The 22119-nt window shown below is 44.7% G+C and overlaps 1 protein-coding gene across 5 annotated transcripts in view; it reads left to right on the top strand.

Annotated features, from left to right (window-relative positions):
• Positions 1–2842: 2842 nt before the first annotated feature.
• Positions 2843–22119, top strand: part of RICTOR (RPTOR independent companion of MTOR complex 2) — a 176302-nt gene continuing 157025 nt past the window's right edge. Inside the window, exons 1-3 of one of the 5 annotated variants that reach the window (XM_065550015.1) lie at positions 2883–2942; positions 3018–3111; positions 3220–3267. In XM_065550015.1, the coding sequence (XP_065406087.1) occupies positions 3063–3111; positions 3220–3267 (97 nt within the window). In that variant the 5' untranslated portion in view covers positions 2883–2942; positions 3018–3062. Of the gene's footprint in view, positions 3112–3219; positions 3268–22119 lie in introns of all 5 variants that reach the window. The other 4 variants (XM_065550016.1, XR_010588772.1, XM_065550014.1 and 1 more) reach the window with 4 other exon arrangements.

The raw sequence follows: 22119 nt of genomic DNA, 5'->3' as shown, positions 1-22119 counted from the left end.
TTTTAGTCACTAAAGTTAGTAGGAGGAGATGCCAGTACTGGTTGAAGATCTGATTAAAAAAAATAAGGAAAGGATGATGATCTATTGAGTAAAAAGGTGCCATTTTTATATAGACACTTTTCAGAGTAAAGCTGCACTTTGAGAAGTGCAGAGCTCACCTGAGGAGACTCATGCTATTATTTCAAATTTATGTGTTCATAGTTTAATGTCGTGGCTTGTGTGCTAAGTCTTGTAAACTCTGCTTCTGTATAATAAACAGCTATTTTTCACAAATAGGTGGATTTAAAAGTCAAATGTTTAAAATATAGAGGATATTTTCTACCAGATTATAATGTTAAGGTAAGTGAAATTGTGGATGTAAACTGCTTGACATTATTCTTTTAATAATTGCATTATCTTGCTATACTCCCTGCAAAAGTGGTAGAAAAATCACTTACAAATGCAGTTTATAGCTTGGTCCCACATAATTTATATATGAAATTAAATTAAATCTTTCCAGGCCCTATGGGCCCCACCCAAAGCCTACTGAAATCCATGTAAGCATTCATTGACTTCAATAAGCTTTGGATCAGGGTCTGCTGTTGGATGAGATTAGTCAATTAAAAAAACAAAAATTCATAGGAACAAGTCATGTCCACTGATAGAGATTGATGGACTCTGGAGATTGAAATAAATCTTAAGTGGCTTTAGTATGGCCACCAAGGCTCTGTTGAATCATTGGCAGACACTGCCTGGGGTAGATGAGATTGCTTGAGTGATTTCATTCTTCTATGTATGATCTCAAAGGGAGGTATTGGAACATTGTCTATTGACCCAAGAGCTCTCTATTTTAGGGTTCTCCAAAGTTGCATTGTCACCAGGGTAAAATATGAAAAGTTTTGTGTGGCAATGCTATTGATATGCACCTTGTCTAAATTTTGTTAAACCTGGATGATCGCCTCTTTTGATTTCTAGGTGTACAGTGGGAAAAAGGGCTAGGATGAAAAGAAGCACAGTGAGAGGATGGATATTGACTCTCCTGCTATTGAAGTATAGCCATAATTTCCCAAAGTTCAGAATACAGGATGCCTCTAGCCTTCCAGTTGTCCCAGGGGTGCCGGGTAGACTTCAGAGAGAGGACAATGGCTGGTAATCTGCTTAGTTAGTAGTATCAGCTGCAGGGCACAAAGTTATTATCCTAACTCACGGGTTCTCAAACTGGGGATTGGGAACCCTTAGGGAGTTGCGAGGTGATTACATGGGGGCTCACAAGCTGTCAGCATCCACCCCAAACCCTGCTTTGCTGCCAGCACTTATAATAGTGTTAAATATATTAAAAAGTGTTTTTAATTTATAAGGGGGGTGGGTCGCACTCAGAGGCTTGCTATTGTGAAAGGGGTCACCAGTAAAAAAGTTTGAGCTACTGTCCTAACTTCTTATTTGCTTGCAGATGCAATTCAAGGTGTTCCCCTTGATCTATACAGCTCCATATGATTTTCTATCCTGGCTGTGTGGCTTTCTTTCCATTAGTGATCACAGCAATTAAGATCACTTGAGACCAGAGTTGTCAACCCTCCAGGATTGTCCTGGAATCTCTAGGAATTAAATATTAATCTTTAATTAAAGTTCATGTCATGTGATAAAACCTTCAGGAATACATCCAACCAAAACTGGCAACCCTACTTGTGACGTTCAAGGTAGCAGAGATTGAAATATCAGGACATTGGTGTTCTTATGTGTAGAGCCATCCATTGAGAACTTGCTTCATCTGTGATCCTTCAGAAGCAGAGTTTCCTGACCTTCAGCGCATGCTGTAAAGCACTTCTACTTATTTAGGCTTTTGCCTGAATAGGGCAGGCATGAGGGTATAGAAGGTGTGGAGTTTTTGTGATGGGAGTCAAAAAAGTAATGTCACTTTACAAACCCAAGCAACATCTTTAGATGGGGTGGCTGAACAGTTATGTAGGAAGTTAGCTTCCAGCACTGCAAGCTCTCCGGAAAAGAAGGCATTTTGCCACATATTTTACAAAGGTGTAGAATTAGATTGAAGGCAGCACAACAGGGTAAGTAGACCGGGGCCATCTGGAGTTTTCTAAACTGTTTCTTTGAATCTTCCATTTTGGGCCTTTTCATCAACACTTTCATTTTCACCACTTAGCAGGTCAGAGGTAAAGCTGCCGGAGAAGTCTGTTAAAGTTACAAGGCTGCGAAAGTATTTTAAACAGCAGCAATCCAGTCTAGTGACTTGTTGGCAATACTGACTTTTACCAATTGTTGTGATTTTTGTTGTGAGGCTGGGGACAGTAGGTGTTTTTAAAGCCCTAGCTCCTGGAATTCAGTGAGAATTCCAGCTCCCAATTTAAAAAAAGAAAGAAAAAGGAAAAAGAGCTGCCAGCCCTCATGGTTGCAGAGGAGCGTGAACATGTGTTTCAAGTGTACCCAGTAGACAAATCACCCCAAAAAGCACTTAACCCCCCCAAACATTTATATAAAAAAACCCTCACCATTTTAAGTCAAATCTCAGGATTTTTGAATGCTGGGGGTTTGCAACGTTGTGAAAGACTGAAGTGGCTGGAGGAGGGAGGGGAGCAGACAGCACACAAAGGTTTGGGAGCGAGCTAGGCGCTACAAAGAGGCCCCCAACCCTGCTGGCAAAGCTGGGGGGCCAGGGAGCCCCACATCACTGAAGGCGGCTGCCTTCACGGGTAAATGATGCCAATGTGCAGAGGGTGAAGACACCCCCCCTGCCCTGATGGGAAAAGGGGGCAGCGAATGGAGGAAAACGCCCCCTGGAGGGTGCTGAGGGAAAGCCCCCTAGCCGGGGCGGGGCGATGTGTGGGTGTCCTGCCCGCCTCCTCTCTAAAGGCGGGGCAGGGGAGCGCAGGGGGAGTTTAGCCAAGGCCCCTCTGGCACGCCGGGGTCATTCACCGGCGCCAGGCCCCACCGCCCACCCCGCTCCTCGCCGCCGCGCGTTCCCGCGCCCCCTCGCGACAGGCCGGCGGGGGCCGCGGGAGTCGGCGGCGGCTCGGTCTCCTCGCGAGAGAGGGCGAGGTTTCCGGTGTTGTGACTGCGGGGCCGTAAACATGGCGGTGAGCCTCCGCGCCCGCTCGCTGAGGCACCTCCGCATCCGAGGTAAGGAGCCCGGCTAGGCCCGGCGGGAGGCGCCGCTGCTGCTCCCCCGGCCCCATCACTCCCTCCCCGCCCAGGCTAACGGGCTCTCCGCTTCTCCCCCCCACACAGGTCGGAATGACAGCGGCGAGGAGAACGTCCCGCTTGATCTCAGCCGAGGTAAGCGGGGCCGGGGGGCGCCCCGTGCCGGGGGTGGGCTGGGCCGGGCCCTGGGGAGGCCGGGCTGGGGGATCGCTGGTGCGCTAGGAGTCCAGCTCCATCCCTACCCCATGGGAGGTGGGTGAAACCCTGCCTCAAAGGCGGGGCCAGGGGAGAGGGGCTTGGGCTGGGGAGGTATGTCCCGCCCCGCCCCTGGGCGAGGGGCTTGGGTGCGTCCCGGGGGTCCGCCAAAGCCAGGGGAGGTGTGGGAAGGAGGGGCCTTGCCATAGTGATGGCGTCCCAGGTGAGAGCGGAGCTCCGGCTAGTCCGCAGTCCTGGTTGGTACTGTCGGGGGCGGGGGGCGCTAGACTTCTAGTCAGGGGATCAGTTTGTGCTTCGGTGTGTAACCAAACTGCAGTCACACAGGGATGCTATTTTCAGTCTTACAGTCTGGACAGCTGTTGCAGTGAAGGGGCGGGGTCTGGGGTGGGGTATTGCTAGGTATGTAGCGCTCTTCTCCGCCACCTCTATTTGTGTCGGGGACGGACGGGACCTGATGGGTTATTGGTAGATGTACGTTTACCTCCTTCCTCTGTAGTTGTTTTTTAGAGGCCTTTCTTCAGGGTCATTATTTACTGGCTGCAGATGGGGCTGTTTATAGCTTTTGGGGGTTGGACAGTTCTATTAATTTAGACAAAAAGAACAGGAGTACTTGTGGCACCTTAGAGACTAACAAATTTATTGGAGCATAAGCTTTCGTGGACTGCAGCCCACTTCTTTGGATGAGTACTCTAAACTCCAGTTGCCTTTCCAGAGGCTCCCTCATTACTCCCTCCAGCCCAAATCTCACCCTAAATCAACCTGCAGATCCACCTCATTTTAGCAGTGTTGTATATCAGATAGTGCTTGGAATTGCTTCAGCATTTTCTAATGAATGATTTTGTGGCTGTGATAGATCATATAGCCATCTCTTCCCATATGTACCTGGTTTGTTCTAGTATGATCAGTTGCAGTGCTTAAGACAAGGGCTGTCCATTTATAATTAACTCAAGTGATTAATGCAAAACAAACTAACTAGATTAAAAAAATTAATTATGATTAATCACAGTGTTAAACAATAATAGAATACCAATTTAAATGTATTATAAATATTTTTGGATTTTTTTTACATTTTCAAATGTTGATTTCAATTACAACACATAACACAAAGTGAATAGTGCTCACTTTATATTTATTTTTGATTACAAATATTTGCACTGTAAAAATAAAAGAAATAGTATTTTTCAATTCACCTTAGATAAGTACTGTGGTTCAATCTCTTTATCGTGAAAGTGCAATTTACAAATGTAGAATTTTTTTGTTTTAATTTTTATTTTTACATAACTGCACTCAAAAACAAAATAATATAAAACTTTGGAGCCTACAAGTCCACTCAGTCCTGCTACTTGTTCAGCCAATTGCTAAGACAAACAAGTTTGTTTACATTTATGGGAGATAATGCTGCCAGCTTTTTATTTACAACATCACCTGAAAGTGAGAACAGGCGTTCTCTTGGCACGGTTGTAGCCGGAGTTGCAAGATAATTATGTGCCAGATATAATAAACATTTTTATGCCCCTTCATGCTTCTACTTGAAGATTTTCTTTTTTAAAATGCAAATATTTCTAATAAAAAATAATTAGGGCTGTCAATTGCAGTTTCGCATGTGATTAACTCAGAACACATTAATGTGTTTTTTTAATGAGCATTAATCACACACCAGGGTGCTGTGCTCAGGGGGTGCTGCTGCGTGCCTCTGGGGCATGGGTGCCCATCCTCTTGCCACCCTGCTCTACTGCTGCTCCCTGTCTCCTCTCCCCCTGCGCCCCATGGAGCCATCCCTGGCCAAGCTGCTGCAGACCAGGAGCCCGCTTCCTGTCTGCTGCGCAGAGCTGGGGAGGGGGCCCCGTCCATGTTCCCAGTCACTGCTGAGCTGGGGTCGGGGAAAGGGGGAACCTGTCTGCTGCTGGCGCGGGAGTGAGTGCTACCAATAGCAGCTGCTGCTGGCTGAAAAAGTGTTCAGGCTCCTGAATACTCTGCTTAAAGAGACAGTGCGCTCCCCCCACAAAAATATTTAAATAAATGGTATTGGATTATTATTAGACAGTGCGATTAAAATTGTGATTAATTGTGACAATATTTTTAATCTTGTGATTAATTGCAATTAATTTTTTTTTTTTTTATCGTTTGACACCCTACTTAAGACATATTTATTCTGGACTTCCTGTCACCATATTAGAACTTAAAAAAACACTTCATCTCGTAATTACTGTATGTGTTAATTTGTTTCAAAGTTTACTGACTGGCTCTTGATAAACATACGTTCTTTTCTGTGGCAAAATATTACGATGCTACAAAGACACTTGCTACACATTAATACTCCTGAAGGCATTATGAGCCAAAAAAATTTAAAAATTCTGCGCACAATATTTTAAAATTCTGCAAGTTTTATTTGTCTATTAATAAATGCAGAGGCTCCAGCATGGCATTGGGGAGCACAGGCCACTGGCTGCACAAAGGTTGGCGATCATCCTGCAGCCTCCTCACCCCCCACCCCAGACTCGGTGATGAGGCTACACCCGACCCTGACACAGCACAAGGCCTGGGCCTACCCCAGAAATGCGCTGGGGCCCTGCCCCTCTGTGCCAGGCACACCATGTGTGGGGCAGGCAGGCTCAACCAGGCAGGATGCAAATGTGGGGGGATTCAGGTGTGGGGTGAGAGGATTCTGTGTGGGACAATCCGGGTACAGGCAGCTCAGTGGGGGGGTGGGGTCTAGGTGTGTGGGCGATCTAGATGCACAGAGGCTTGGGGGGGGTTCCAGGTGCAGGGGCAACGGGACTCTGCAGGGGCTTCCAGGTGAAAGTGGTTGGGGTTCAGCAGAGGGGTGTGGGGGTCTCAGCAGGGGGGACTGGGTGCTAGGGGAGTGGGGCTTGGGGGGGTAGACCTGTTGAAGCTAATTAGGGGTCAGTGGTGTGGGGTCAGGATGTGGGAACTCAGGATGGTGCAGGGGGGTAGGACTCATCATGGGGTGGGTTTGAGTGCAGGTAGCCCAGTGGAGGGTGGTCTGGGAGTAGGGGTGGGAGTTCAGAGGCAGGGATTCTGGGTGCAGGGGGCTCCAGATGCAGGGGTTGAGGTTCAATGGGGTGAGGTTCAGGTCTGGAGGGCTGAGGGAGTTTGGGTGTATGGGTGAGGCTTGGCGGGGGTGTTTGGGTATGGGAGGTCCGGATGCCAGGGGCGTGGGTGGATGGGGGAGCAGCTCCCTGTACAGCTGAGGAATGATGGGGTCAGGAAGCAGGGGAGGATGCTGAGCTTCCTGCAGCTGGGGAAGGTTTCTGGGGTGGGTCTGACACAGCCCCAGCCACTCTTTGCAGGGGAAGAGGAAGTCTTGTCCTCTCCTGCTGCCTCCAGCCCAGCTGGGACTAGCAGCTGATCCTGGCTTAAGGTAGGAGCCATTGGCTGGGGCATCCCCAGCCCTGCTGTGATTTACCGCTCCGCTGTCTGCTCCGGATGCCTGAAACGACGTACCTAGGCAGCTAGGGAGTGGTGTGTGACTGCTCTTGCAGCTTCCCTGTCAGAAAGTCATTTTTGTGCAGGGGTGCAAAGAAATCAGTGGGAGACATGAGTTCTGCGGACATGCAGTGGTGCAGAATTCCCCCAGGAGTAACATTAATAAGCCATGTGCTAGGCAAATACAAAACCACTGCCTAGCTAACACATTGTTAAACTTCCATTGTTGAGAACTAGTGTATATTTTTATCTGTTTTTGGGGTTTTTCTCTGACTGTTGGGAAACAAATTGCCCTGCTGGCAGCATTGATATTTTCCCCCAAGTTTAAAGGCGGAGATATTCTTATCTAAAGTTCTTGATCTGTGGAAGAGAATGAGGGTTGCATTTTGTATATAAACCTGATTGCATTGAGTTGATGCTTGTAATATAAATGTTTTGCTTCAGAAGATCTTAATGTTGATGCTGTGAATAGCTGCATGTTCACAAGGAGGTAGGGTGGTGGGGAAGTGATGGAAGCAGAGTGTCAAAATAGACTGTGCACTATAATGGAAATAGGATACTGGTTAGAAAAATATTTCAGGAATTATAGCAACAGCTATAAGGTTTTCCATTTCATGTGTAATTGTATCAGAGAAACAGAGTAGCTCCAGGTTTACATAGTAATTTAAAAAAAAAAAGGGGGGGGGTAATTTTTGCTATGACCCCTGTTTTGAGAAGTTAGTAATAAAGCAGTTCTACTTACCTTTAGGCTGGAATTTGACATACCATGTCTCAGGCCATACATAACGTACTTACAAAATAAAATGTCACCAAGATCAATTATGCTTTTTAGTTCTGGAAAAACAAAGTTCTCATACTTTTTTGCACCTGTCTAATAAAAAATTAAAGAGGTTTTGTGGTATTTTGTTTTTAATGCTGGCTACCACACATATAATGTAGATTGCTACTTGTGGTGGGTAAGTTCTGTGAACAAAATGAGCCATTAAGTTCCCAATGCTGCAAACACATTCATGATTGGTACTGCTGAAGTTGGAGTGGCTACTTGTGTATAAAGTGAAACACTTGCATGGTTGCTTCGTATGGCCAGAAACTCTTTGTGACTCTGTACATTCAGGTTTCACATGTTGTACATGCACTTAATAGAGAGAGCATACAACATCTAATTGATTTCAGTACATTTGATCTTAACACCTCTGTTAGTTCTTGTAATGCACTTCAAACAAAATGTATACTAAAAACCCAATATGAAGTTGCCATTGACTGAGGATGTGAAACAACCTGGCAAAAAGTTAAAACAACATATCCAAGGGAACTGTAGTAAAAGAATTTTAACTGATTCATTCATATTGACTAGTAAGATTCACAGACAAGATCCAAGTCAGTTAGCAATTCTATTTGGCAATGAGCTGAGGCCACCACTTTCCATTCTGGGCCATTGGAACAGTGAGGCATTCTGGCTGTGTGTGCAACTGAATATCTGATACTAATATAATGGGGAGAAAATGCCTTGTGCTTTGGCAATTTTTATTTCTGGAGGTGTTTCAGTTCTATGATTGCAGCATCGTGTCAGACCACTGTGAAAACCATTCTGTGCTCCTTGCCAAAGATGTTTTCTTGCACTAAAAATGCAACAGTATTTGACTCTTCTGTAGGCCCTTCATAGAATCATAGATATGTAGGACTGGAAGGAACCTTGAAAGGTTATCTAGTCCAGCCCATGAGGCAGGACCAAGTGTATCTAGACGATCCATGACAGGTGTTGGCTTAACCTATTCTTAAACCTTCAATGATGGGAATTCCAGAACCTCCCTTGGAAACGTATTCCCAGTGATTTAACTATCCTTTATAGCTAGAAAGTTTTTCCTAACATCTACCCTGAGTCTCTCTTCCTCTAAACTATGCTGATCAATTCTTGTCCTCTCTTCAGAGGATATGGAGAACAGTTGATCACTGCCCTCTTTATAACAGCCCTTAACATGTTTGAAGACCCTTACCAGGTGTCCCCTCTGTCTCCTTTTCTTAAAACTATAAATGCTCAATTTTTTAACCTGTCCTCATAGATTGGGTTTCTAAACCTTTTATCATATTTGTTGTTCTCCCCTGGACTCTCTCCAGTTTGTCCACAGCTTTGCTAAAGTGGACACTGGATACAGTACTCCAGCTGAGGCCTTACCAGTGCCAAATAGAGTGGGAAAATTACCTCCATTGTCTTAGATGTGCAACTCCTGTTAATGCACTCCAGAATGATGTTAGCCTTTTTTTGCAACTGCATCACATTGTTAGCTTATAGTCAATTTGTGATCCACTATAACCTCCAGATCTAGCCAGTTATTTCCCATTTTGTAGTTGTGCATTTTTTCCTTTTTAAGTGCAGTACTTTGCACTTATCTTTATTTAATTTCATCTTTTGATTTCAGACCAGTTCTCCACTTTATCAAGGTCATTTTGAATTCTAATCCTGGGCCTTCAAAGTTTTTGCAGTCCCTCTTAACTCAGGGGCATCTGCTGATTTTTTGTAAGCATGTTTTGTCCGAGTCATTAAAGAAAAAATTATATAGTTCCAGACCTAGACTGATCTCTCTGGGACCCCACTAGGTATGTCCTCCCAGTTTGACAATGAGCCATTGATAACTACTCTTTGAGTATGGTCTTTCAACCAGTTATGCAACCGCTTTATAGAAATTTCATCTAGACAACATTTTTCTAGTTTGCTAACGAGACTGTCAGGTAGGACCATGTCAGAGCATTACTAAAATCAAGTTATCCTGTCTAGAAACCCTTCCTCCCCTGTCCACTAGGTCAGTAACCTTGTCAGAGAAGGAAAATAGGTTGGTTTGGCATGATTTGTTCTTGACAAATCCATGTTGGCTATTCCTTATAATTCTGTTCTCCTCTAGGTGCTTACAAACTGTTTGATCATTTGTTTCAGAGTCTTTCCAGATATCAAAGTTAGGCTGGATAGTCTATAGTTTCCCAGGTCATCTTTGTTCCCTTTTCTAAAAATAGGTACTATGTTTGCCCTTCTCCAGTCATCTGGTACGTCACCTATCCTCTTGAATATAATCGCTAATGATTCTGATATTGCTGCTGCTAGTTTAAGTACCTAGGATGAATTAATCTGGCCTTGCTGACTTGGATACATCCACCTTATTTAAATAATCTTTAACCTGTAATTTCCTTATTCTGGTTTGTGTTCCTTCCCCTTGTAGTTTTCTTTTAAATATCTGGTCACAATTAATCTTTAGTGAAGGCTGAAGTAAAATAAGCATTAAACACCTCAACTTTCTGGATGTCATCCGTTATGAGCTCTCCTTCCCCACTAAGTAGTGGACTTACACTTTGCTTCATCTTTCTCCTTTTCCTAATGTATTTATAGAACTTCTTATTGCTAGCCTTTCTGATTTTTGGCTCTGCATACTCTCCCTTTCCCCCTAGATTTTCTTCCCATGGGATCTTACTTACCAGTTCTAAGTTTGTTAAAAACATAAAATACAGACTTTGTTTTCAAGTCCATTGTCCTTGTTCTGCTGCTCACTCCTTCTTTTCCTTAAAATTGCTTTCCTTAGATTGTTGATGCCAAATTGCCTTCAACCCTCAGTTTCACAACCAATTACTCTCTCATAGTCATAATGAAGTTTAAAATGGCTGCCCCCCTAGTTACTTCCTCCGCTTTCTGAAACAAAAAGATATCCCCAATACATTCCAAGAACTTATTGGACATCTTGTGTTTTGCTGTATTACTTTTCTAACAGATATCTGGGTAGTTAGTCCCCCATTACTACCAGGCTTAGTGTGTTGGATATTTCTATTTGTTCTAAAAATGTCTCATCCTCCACCTCCTCCTGATTTGGTGGTCTGTAGTAGACTGCTACCATGATTTAATCCCTATGTTTTCCCTTTTATCTTTACCCAGAGACTTTCAGCTGGTCTGCCTCTCACTTCCTTTGGGACCTCAGAACATTAGTATGATGTACCATAGGCGCCAACTCCGTGGATGCTCTGGGGTTGGAGCACCCAGGGGGGAAAAATGGTGGGTGCTCAGCACCCATCGGCAGCACCCCTCCTATCCCCCAGTGTTTGCTGCCCGCCTGCAGGCCCCACTGAACAGCACCTCCCCAACCCTTCTGCCTGCCGCAATCAGCTGTTTTGTGGCATGCGGGAGGCTTTGGGAGGGCGTAGTGAGGGCGTGGAATGCTGGGGGAGGGGTGGAATGGGTGGGAAGAGGCGGGGCAGGCCTTGGAGGAAGGGGTGGAGTGGGGATGGGGCCTGGGCAGAGCCAGGGGCCGAATACTCCCCGGCACATTGAAAAGTTGGTGCCTGTGTGATGCAACACCTCCTCCTTCCCCCCTCCCCCGCCTTTCCTTTGTGAACAAGTTATAGCCCTCTATACAATAATTCCAGACATGAGATGTAACCCACCAAGTCTCAATGGTGTCATAATTCATAATGTAGCTTATGTACTAATACTTTCGGTTTTTCCTGTCTGTTCCCCATACTGCTTGCATTTGTGTATAGACATCTAAGAAATTGGCAGACTTTCCCCACCATTTTCATTCTTGTTCCTGTGACCGTATTGTAATTTTCCATTCCCTCCAACCCCCAACATCTAGCCGTCTGATCCCTACCTCCTTTTTATTTAGGACAGGTCTACACTAGGAAATCAGGTCAGTATAACTATGTCACTCAGAGGTGTGAAAAATCCACACGCTAAGTGAAGCAGTTAAACCATCCTAACCCACAGAGTATCTTCTCAGGGAGAAGGATTACCTGTGCCAATGGGAGAACCTCTCCCATCATTGTAGGTAGTGTCTTCACTGAACCACTGCAGTGGCGCAGCTGTGCTGCTGCAGCAGTTTATGTGTAGACAAGCCCATAGTTTAAAGCCCTCCTCGCTAGGTTGGCAAGTCAGTGACCAAAGATGCTCTTCCACTTTGTCATGGGGAACTCCATCTCTTCCCAGCAGTTCTCTTCCCTGGAACAACATCCTGTGGTCAAGGAAGCCAAAGCCTGCCCATCAACACCATCTGTGCAACCAGGCATTCATCTCTAGGATAGATGTGTCCCAGCAGGGGCCCTTACCTTGATCCAGGAGGATGGCTGAGAACACCACCTGCACCCCTGACTCTTTCACCTTCGCTCCCAGAGCCCTGGAGTCACTGCAGATCTGCTCAGGATTATACTTGTCAATATCATTAATGCCCACATGGATGAGCAGTGTGGGGTAGCGGTCAGTGGGACAGCTGAGTCTCTGCAACCTTTCTATGATGTCTTAGGTGCAGATTCCAGGCAGGACCCTGGGCCATAAGATCAGCAGATAGATGTCTCTGTCCTCCTCCGAAGCGAGTCCCTGGACACCATCACCCTATATCTCCTCCTGGGTGTGGTGGCTGTGAGTCTCCCAGCCTTAAGGGCAGGTTGCTCCTCTTTCTCAGTCATTAGGGTCTTATTCTCTCCTCCTGTTGCCAATACAGCATACTAGTTCTTGACCTGGATGTGGTCTCGGGTGGGGGATGGAGCACTATCTACTGCCCGAGATGGCAAGCTGCCAGTTGCCCCCCAGTAGAGCAGCTAGTTCTGCTTCCTTCTCTGATGCTGCTATAGTCTTCTTTAATTGGCTAGCATCCACCAATCTGGGCATTTCTGTATGCATTTCATCGATGTCGCTCCCAGATGTGACATAGATGACCCACCTCCTCCTGTAGCCCTCGTACCTGCTTCCTGAGTAACTCCACCAACAGACTCCTCTCATGCTGGATGGTCCCCCCTGCCTGACTTTTCTTGGCAGGAACATGCAACTGCGTTCTGTGCAAGTCAAGACCAGGACCTGGATAGAAGCCTCCAGGGTCAGGATGCCTTGTTTGGCTAGGACCCCCACATGTGCAGGCTGAGGAAGAGCTAGCAGTGAGGCTGACGATATACCATTTTCCTCCCAGTGTGAATTCTTCCTTGTAGAGTACCTGCAAGTTGAGAGCCATCGCTCTTGTGACGTAAGTTACACCGACCTAAGTGCTGGTGCATACAGCGCTATGTCAGTGGGAGAGATTCTCCCAACGACATAGCTACAATTGCTCACAGAGGTGGATTTGTTATGCAGATGGGAGAGTTCTTTCCCATCCGCATAGTGTCTTCAATACCAGCGCTACAGCGGCTCATCTCCACTGATGCAGTTAATATTTTAACTATTTAAAATATTGTTTTGATTTTTTTTTTTTTTTTTTAAAAAGACTAACTTTTTATCATTCAGAGAGAACTAAATATTAAAAAAAAAAAAACTGTTGAAATAACCTGAAATATCTGATTAAGAAAAATAATAATTATCCATTTCTATTTCCAAGGGGGTCTCATTATTTATAATACATTTAATTGGTAACAACCTGTTTAGAACAAGTTTTAACTTACAATTATTTGGCTAAAATGGCTCTCAAACATATGGTTAAAGACATGGCAGTTAACTGTGCTTTGCCCCGGCAAGAGGCCTAGGCTGGCACCTCGTTGTCTTTGAGTAACTAGCTTTGAACCAGTGTTCATAAAGCAGTCAAGGTCCCCAACTATGTCTGTCATCACTTGGCTGGCCTTCCTTCCTCCCAGCTATCTGTGTGATAAGACATCCCAGAGTGCGTTGCTTCACGTGAAGCTGGTGTAGCTTTCTGGGCATATCCTCTGGGCACTGTCCATTGCTGAGATGCTATGTAAGAGCTGCCTAGCATTCCCAAAATGCAAGAGATTTTCTTTTATTATGGTTTTACACTGCGTAATGCAATATGGTTCCAATCTGACGGGGGGCTCTTGAGAGCTACTGCACAACAAAGTCATAGTAATGCACTTTATGATCAGGATTTTTACCCAACCTCCTCCCAAAGTCCCCATGTTGTGTAAGTCAAAAAAACTCTCTTTGGATTTTGGCTTATGTTAACAAAGAACATAAAGTTTACATCCAGCCAGAGGCTTGGATGGTACTACGTCAGGAATGCTCATCGTAGCTCCTCTCCTCTTGTATCTGGATGCAGTAATGAGCCACCTTCCTAGGTGAGTTTACCTCAGTCCTCGTACCTCTCTCCCGGTAAAATTAACACTTGCCAGAAGGGTTGAGTGAGGTATACTATGTTAATTTACTGCATACCCCCCTGAAAGAGTTCAGGTGACGAGTTTCTCTTCTGTTTCTGGCTAAGAATAAGTAACAGATGTTGACCTCAATCATTGTTTTGTACTTCAGGGGATGTCGTGGCCGCTGCCAACTCCACCCTGTCAGAGCTCAGTCCTGAACCCTGGTGGCCTCCAGGCAGAAGAAACAGCTAGAATGTGAGAAGGGGTCTGAGAATTTAAGAATCCTTTCTAATAGTTTTGATAATAGCATTTTGTGAGTTACATGGAACCCTGATTGAAAAGGGAGGTCACATTAAATGCTGACCCCATTCATATGATCATAAAAGTCAATAGGGATTAAATTCCAAACTAGATAGCTAAGCTAGATGTAGAATAGCACCTGTATTGAAATGGGAGATAATGGTTGGAACACCCAACACAGTATTCGAAATACCCAAATCAAGCCCATAGAGTTTAAGGCCAGAAGGGATCGTTGTAGTCATCTAGTCTTACCTCCTGTATAACAAAAACCATAGGACGTCCATGAATTAATTCTTGCTTGGAATCCAATTGCTGCATTGTATGATCTGCAATGAGGTCAGCTCGTGGGAGCTTTTTTTTTTTTTTTTTTTTTTTTTTACATTCAGGGTAAAACCACATTGAAATTTTGCATATTTTACAAGAGATGCCAAAGGGAATTCCAGAAGAAGCCTAAAACCAAAGCACTTTCTACCATCCTCAAGGCTTGTCCATTAGAACTATTAATAGGCTACCGTAACGTATACCTTGGTTACATCAGGATTAGACTGTCACAAGGCACTCTGCTTGGAGCTATACCTAAATCTACCTGGAATGGAAACTGAGTTTGTTGGGAGAATGCGGCAGCTCTTATAATGTGATGTATTTCACTTGGCGACACATGACACCTGTGCTCTGTGATCTGCATTGGCTGCTTCTTAGGCTATGTCTACACTTGCGGAGTTTTTGTGCTGTCAGTTTCAACGGTGATAGTGAAGCGGTGAAAGAAAAGCGCTGGTTTGTGTACTCACTCACTTCCACTGGCATCAGAGTGTGTTTACATTTGCAGCACTTCTATCGCTGATGAGAGCAGAGCACTGAGGGCAGCTATCCCACAGTACAGCTCTCTCCATTTTGATGATGGGTGTTATGGGAAGGGGGGTAGGGGTGATCGCGGGGCATCCTGGGGCCCTGCACAGCCTCCTCTCCCCAAACACTGATCAGCTCCAGTAGCTCAGCATTGCTCCAAGCAGGGGATTGGAGCAGGCATTGTTACCTGGCTAGATAAGTGAGCACTTGCCAAGAAAACAGGAAGAGGCGTTTCAAAGTTACTGGGGCTTTACAGGGTGTGGGGTGGATGTCTGTTTACCAAGCAGCAGAGCTGCTGGCCAGAGTGGTCACCTAGGCACTGTGGGATATGCTGCAGAGGCTAAAAGCTATGTAAATAGGACAAATGTGTCTTCACTTGCACATCACTGCAAAAGCATCACCAGTAAGAGTTGTATGCCTCTTGTGGAGGTGGTTTTCTTTCTGCGGTGAAACTTCTGAGTTTCATCGCAAAAAGTCATTGGCAAGTGTAGGTGCTCCCATGGTTTTTGCGCAAAAAAGGGACTTTTTCCACTTTAAATGGCAAGTGTAGACATGCCTTTAGTTTCAAAGCCAACACTTCTTCACCCAGAGTTATAAAACCTTAAATAATTGGGACCTGTCTGAGATGACCACCTCCCATACTATCACAGTGAGGTGGACTGATTAAAATCAGTACGCAGGAAACCTTAATTTTAAATTTTTTTAATTCTTTTGCATTTGTACTTTTTAGTTATTTTCCTAAAGAAAGTTTGAATCTCTTTAGTTGGTAACCATTAAAGCATATTCATTTGCAACAACATATAACTTTTACACTAAATTTGGAGCTCCTTTATGCAAAATAGGAGGATATCTTATCTTATATCTTATATCTATATGTATTTATATAAGCAGTTTATATTTATTCAGATTCTTAATTTTTATATTTTTCATTAGTTACAAAATGGTGGATGATGCATTTCTTATTTACTAGATAAGTTATTTTGTTTGACTTGTGTCAAGTGGTATTTAGATAAATTCAATTAAAAATGCACAAAACAGCATTTTAATTGTTTTATATAACCGTCTTACATGTGCTCGATATATAAACTTTTTAATATGCTGTTTTTTTTCCTTATCAAAACATGTTTTGCATTTAAAACTAAGGAAGTATTCTCTATAGTTAGTGAACTGAACTGATTATTTCTGGTCCCCATGTCCTTCAAGGTTTTTGAGCCAGTAGATCTCACCCTCGCATATTTACTTTTAATTCATAGATTGGAAGAGGGAAAACAAGCTTTCCTACTTTTTCAACTCCCTATTGATTTCACAGCTCTGAATGAACTAGTAATTGAACTGAAGTAGTTGAGTAAACCACAATGAAGAAAATACTCTCTGTTTACCGGCAGAAGAGGCTACTGCTGTCAAAATCTGGGTTAGCACCTCAACAAACTCTTGTTCCAGGTTTTAGCCAGTGACTTCCAACAATGCTTTGACTTTCTTTAAAACTTGTCAGCAAATATGTACTGCATAATATTTGTTTATTTAAATGATTTTAATACATTAAAATGTAGGCCTTAACATAGGTTGTCAATTTCAAATTTAATTGAATTAAAAAGTCCTGTTATTTTTCTGCTTAAATCGGATCTTTAAATTATTAAAAAAAAAAAAATCCTAAATTTTTATCTACCCTAGCCACAGCTGTAGTCAACCGTGGCACTCGAACCCCATTCTTACAAAAGAGGACATTTTCCTTGAGGAACCATCATCTTGTAATTCTTCTTACCCTATTTATGTCTAGTTTGTAATAGCCTGAATTTGTTGTACTTGAGCATACTTCAAAGCCACTCTCTTTCCTCAAGATTATGGGGAAGAAAGGAGCGCAGTAATGGCTGTTGATTATAAGTGATTCAGAGTAGTGTTTGGCTTTGATTTTTCACATCTGGACGACTTTCTTATTTTCTGGTTTTGGGGGAGCAGAAGCTGCTAACCTTAATCTGTGACATTGTGCTTTTAATGATCTCAATGGTGCATAGGGCCTAAGATCAACACTTATTTATTGGTTGTAAATAAAATTAAAATGGATTTGAAGATGCTTCTATTTACTAACTCCCTTGCCCAGCTAATTCTTCATTGCCATGAGCTCACGAACTAGCTGTCTTCCATCTGCAACATGAGACAACAAATAAGAACAAAGTGACTATGGGAGCTCTAGCTTCTTTTCCCATGTGTAAAACTGTTTAAGAAAGTGGGCATAGACTTGGCTGATGGAAACCCTTTCTCCCCTTTCTTTTTATCTTCCTCACAGTCAATTCTCACCCCAATACATATAGTTAAAAGTAAGACAAGCAAACAAAAATCAGTAAAACAACCTAGGCTGTCTTCACCACAGACTCTCTTAAATTGGGGAAAACATATACATGCACATTCATGCAGTCTCTCCATACAATGACCACACACAAAGATGCAACAAAATTAATATTTGGGGAGAATGGAGGACAAAGGGAATTGCAGCATTTCCCATATTAACTTGTCTACATAATACATGTTGTATGGTCTTATTGTAGACCTATAACCATATAAAATATATTAATCTACGCATTTAAAGGGAAACATGAACAGAAAATATATGGACAGCAAGACTGAATTAACATTAAAGGGACACTGTCCACTTAAGAATGCTGAAAGAAGTATGGCTATTTTACTTAATATTGTTACAAGAAAAACCTAGAGATACTTAGCTTATATCTGTGTAACTAAACTGTGTTCAGAGTATTTGCATTTGCAGCAGTACAAGACATACACCTCTACCCCAATATAACACGAATTTGGATATAACGTGGTAAAGCAGCGCTCCAGAGAGGCGGGGCTGCACGCTCCAGCGGATCAAAACAAGTTCGATATAACGCGGTAAGATTATTTTTTTTTTGGCTCCCGAGGACAGCGTTATATCGGGGTAGAGGTGTATTATATTTCAATCCATGTGTCTAGCAGCATTGCGCTGCATCATTTGCAGCGTACTGCAATGGGGGTAAGTATTGCAAGGTACTATTTGCTGCTTCTAGGCTCATGGCAATTCTGGATAACCTTTATGGTAGATTGTGAGATGTGTCCCAGAGTTCAGTTGGTGGACTGGCATCCACACCATTTCCAGCATGCTGTTTGGAGGAGGCACGGAGGAATGTTGTGCGTTTGTCCACTATTCTGCTTTGAAAAATAAATCCTGTTATATAGGAGCACCTGCTGCAAGGCATCAGAGGCAGCAGCACAACGGTGGTGGGAGTTTTTAAAATTCCTTATGGACTCAGAGATGGCATCCACGTGGATGTTTTTCTGTGATATGATATGTATTTGTTGGAGAACCACTCCTGGACTCAGCCAGCAAATGTGGAGTGGTGGGATGGGATAGTTTTGCAGACCTGGGATGACTAGCAGTAGCGTCAGGCCTTTAGGATGGGGAAAGCGCTTTCCTGGAGTCTTGGGCTGGGCAACCCCAGAATGCTCAGATGAAAGCAAACTTTCAGTGTGGAGAAGTGAGTGGTAACTACCCTTTGGAACTCAGCAGTTCATCACTGGGAAATCCACAGTTGGATTTACGGAGATATGGTAAAGTTTTTCAGTATGTGCTGCTGCATCATGTGATCATGGAAAGAAGCATGTAGGAGATTACTGTTGGAAATGAAAATTAGGGTTACCTACTTGTGCTGGGGCTATTGAAGCGACCCATGTGCTAAATTTGTGGTGTGGTCCCATGCCAAGGCCTCAGTTTATCAGGTAAAAGGGGTGCTTCGTTATAATTCTTCTGCTCTTGGTGGATCACTGTCACAGGTTTGCCAAGATTAATTTTGGATGGTCAGGAAAAGTCCATGACTAGGGTTACCATATTTCCACAACCAAAAAAGAGGACACTGGGCGGGGGGAGCCCTGCCCTAGCCCCGCCCCATCCACTCCCTCCCACTTCCAACCCCCCCTGCTTCTTATCCCCGGACTGCTCCCTTAGGACCTTACCTGTCCCCTGACTGCCCCGACCCTCATCCACTTGCATGGGTGGCAGGGTTGTAGAAATTTTGGTGGTGCCCAGAAACCCCCCGCCACCACCACCTGCCTAAGGCTCTGGGAGGGAGGGTGGGTGGGGGGAGGAGGTCTGGGGTGCAGGTCCTGGGCTGGGGTTTGGGGTGCAGGGTGCAGGCTCCAGGCTGGGGCAGGGGGTGTGTGTGCAGGAGGGTGAGGGGTGCAGACTCTGGGATGGAGTTTGGGGGTGGGAGGCGGTGCAGGCTTTGGGAGGGAGTTTGAGGGCAGGAGGGAGTGTGTGGGCAGAAGGGAGGGGGTTTGGGAGGGAGTTTGGGGATAGGAAGGGTGCAGGGGTGAGGGCTGTGGGTCTGAGGATGAGGGGCTCATGATGCAGGAGGGGGCTCAGGGCTGGGGCGGAGGATTAGGGTGCGGGCGGATGAGGGCTGGGGATGAGGGGTTCATGATGCAGGAGGGGGCTCAGGCTGGGGCAGAGGATTAGGGTGCGGGGGGATGAGGGCTCAGGGCTGGGGCAGAGGATGAGGGGTTCATGATGCAGGAGGGGGCTCAGGCTGGGGCAGAGGATTAGGGTGTGGGGGGCTGAGGGCTCTGGCTGAGGGGTTTGGGGCGTTGGAGAGGCTCAGGGCTAGGGTGAAAGGGCAGGGTAAGGGCAGCCTGTCTTCCCATTAGTGGATGGGGGACTCTAGGACACGGGAGCGGCAGACAGCAGTTGCTGCTGGCTCTGGCAGTACAAGCAGGCAAGGGAGAGGCAGGCAGGGGGGAACACACGGGGGGGGGGGGGGGTGGCAGGTGGAGGCCGGGGACCCATCCAACACTTCCGCCCTCTCCTCTCCTCTCCCCCCCCCCCCCCCCGACTCCTCTTACCATTCTGGCTCCAAGTGTAGGCAAAACACGCTGCACGGTGGGTCGGTTTGTGTGTTACACAGGGATGCAGACAGAGGGGGGGGAGCAGGGGACGGCTCTGGTTGCTGGAGGCGGATGGGAGTGGGTCAATCGGCCCAGCCGCCCAATCATCAGCCGCACTCTGCATGGAAGGGAGGGAGAGAGGAAAACCCCCCGGACATTTTAACCTTGTTACCAATTCCTCCCGGACGGCTATTTAGAGACGCAAAAGCCGGACATGTCCGGGGAAATAAGGACAGATGGGTAACCCTATCGATGATGCCAAAATATTCAAAAATTCAACGTGTGTTTGCAAGATTGCAACAGGGAATCCTTAACTGTGTATGGGTAGACGTGTTGTATAGCATTTTTAAAAAGTTGTTTACTGCTGTCCTGTGGTGTAGATTGGTGGATGGAGGCCCTTGTTTTGAGGGGAAGTGGGTGAAAGGGCCTCCCCAGCACTCTGTGTTCTAACCTTGCACTGAAGCAAATAATTTGTCAGGAAATGACTGTTCAGGAGGTGAGCTGCAGTTTACTTCGGTATTTATGCCCTCAAGCAGCTTAGTGTTTCCTCATCAGTTCAGTTATCTGCTATTGTATCTTCCTGTCCTTTTCTTTGATGCAGGAACTTTCAAGAATTTCACTCCCTTTGTCTAGTCCTCTGGTATAGGTAGAATAACCATGTCTTCCTTTTTATTCCTCTTCTCCCCTCTCCCCACCTTCCTTAGGTTAGCAAGTTTCTCAGTGACTCTCAGAAGTCCTCTGTGCCATAGCCTGTTGAGGGCAGATGCTATACAAAGGGACAGACCTTAGTTAAAAAATAAGGTAGCTATGTCAACTTAATATTCTCAGAAAGACAATGTCTGACAAACACACAGAGATGGTAAGCTGCTTTTCTCCTTATTTCTGGATTTGGGGATCGTGAGGAATAGCTGGGCCCATTCTATTGAAAAGGTGATTATTAAATAACTGATTATGCCATTGTAAGTCCTAACCCTGGAGAATATTATCTTGAGCACATATTCCCAAAGGCGATGAAGGCATTGTTCATGAGGGTAGAGGCAAGCCTGATAGATGTGTTGTCTTGCTGGTTAGCTGAATGATCCCAGAGTTGTTACTGAAAAAAGGGATTACTAATTTTACAGGATTTCCTTGCAAATCATCTTTGCTTTGTAATATTCATGCCAAATGAGAGTGCCCTGTACCAAATGTTCTCTGAAACAATGCCAGATGATGTGAGAAAAGTCCACCTTAAAATTAACTGGTTTTTAACCCTGTGAGACATAAGCTTAAATGTCTTGAGGCTTTGATCCCTATAAATCACTGAATACCTTTTCTTTTACCTCATGCACCATAATTTCAATAAGAAAGTGCCTTGTACTGTAGTGAATACGTGCTGTTTAGCCAAAGATGCCTATTTAATACCGTAAATAACTGCTTGTAATGCTGCACTAGCATGGTGTTTAATGCAAATGGGAAAATGCCATCAAATTACTGTGGATTGTAGGTGCTGGCAGATAAAGTATGATGTAAATGCCTTGGCTCAATTGCTCATACTTTGAACACTCAATAAAAATGCTTGCTTTTTTTTAATACTGTGTTTACATGTTTTAATGGTGGCATATTACTTATTTGTATTACTGTAGTGGTTTAATTTTTTTGCTTGCTGTTTATCAACCCTTTTGTGACATGTTTGGGTGTGGATTTTGAGTATTTTGGTAATGAAAGAAGGAAAGCAGTGGCTAGGAAAATTAGACAGAGAAAGGGTGACAGATAGTGGAGAGAGGGAAGGTCACATATCTGCAAATAGGAAGGTTTAGGAGGAATATTGGTTGTACGGGATGGTGGAGCTATGTAGATGAGAAAAAGGAATTGACATTTTTTACTTGTTCTGGCTGTTACTTGTTACCATATCTGACTGTTCATAAGCACTAGTGGTGACAGCCAGTCATACCTGGAAGAAAGTTGCACAAAGCCCGGTCTGGTGCTTCCATTGTGTCCACCAGAGTCCCTCGCATGACCTGCATGTCAACCTGGGTTTTGAACAGGTCCTGGTTCTTGGATAGGGATGGGCCAGTCTCCTCATTCTTGTCATGGCTGTAGATCTCCTCTTCAATAGCGGCATTGTCCACCCACAGACCAAGTGATGGAGTTTTGGAGAAGCTCTTTTCAAGTTCATTATAAAAGGGGAAGACTTTGAGTGATCCCAACAGTACTGCTGTGGTCCTTCACATGTCTGTTGTCTTG

This window comes from Chrysemys picta, chromosome 6 (genome assembly GCF_011386835.1).
Source record: "Chrysemys picta bellii isolate R12L10 chromosome 6, ASM1138683v2, whole genome shotgun sequence".
NCBI lineage: Eukaryota > Metazoa > Chordata > Testudines > Emydidae > Chrysemys > Chrysemys picta.
The sequence above is the reverse complement of the archived record's forward strand: the minus strand, read 5'-3'. Positions and strand labels throughout refer to the sequence as shown.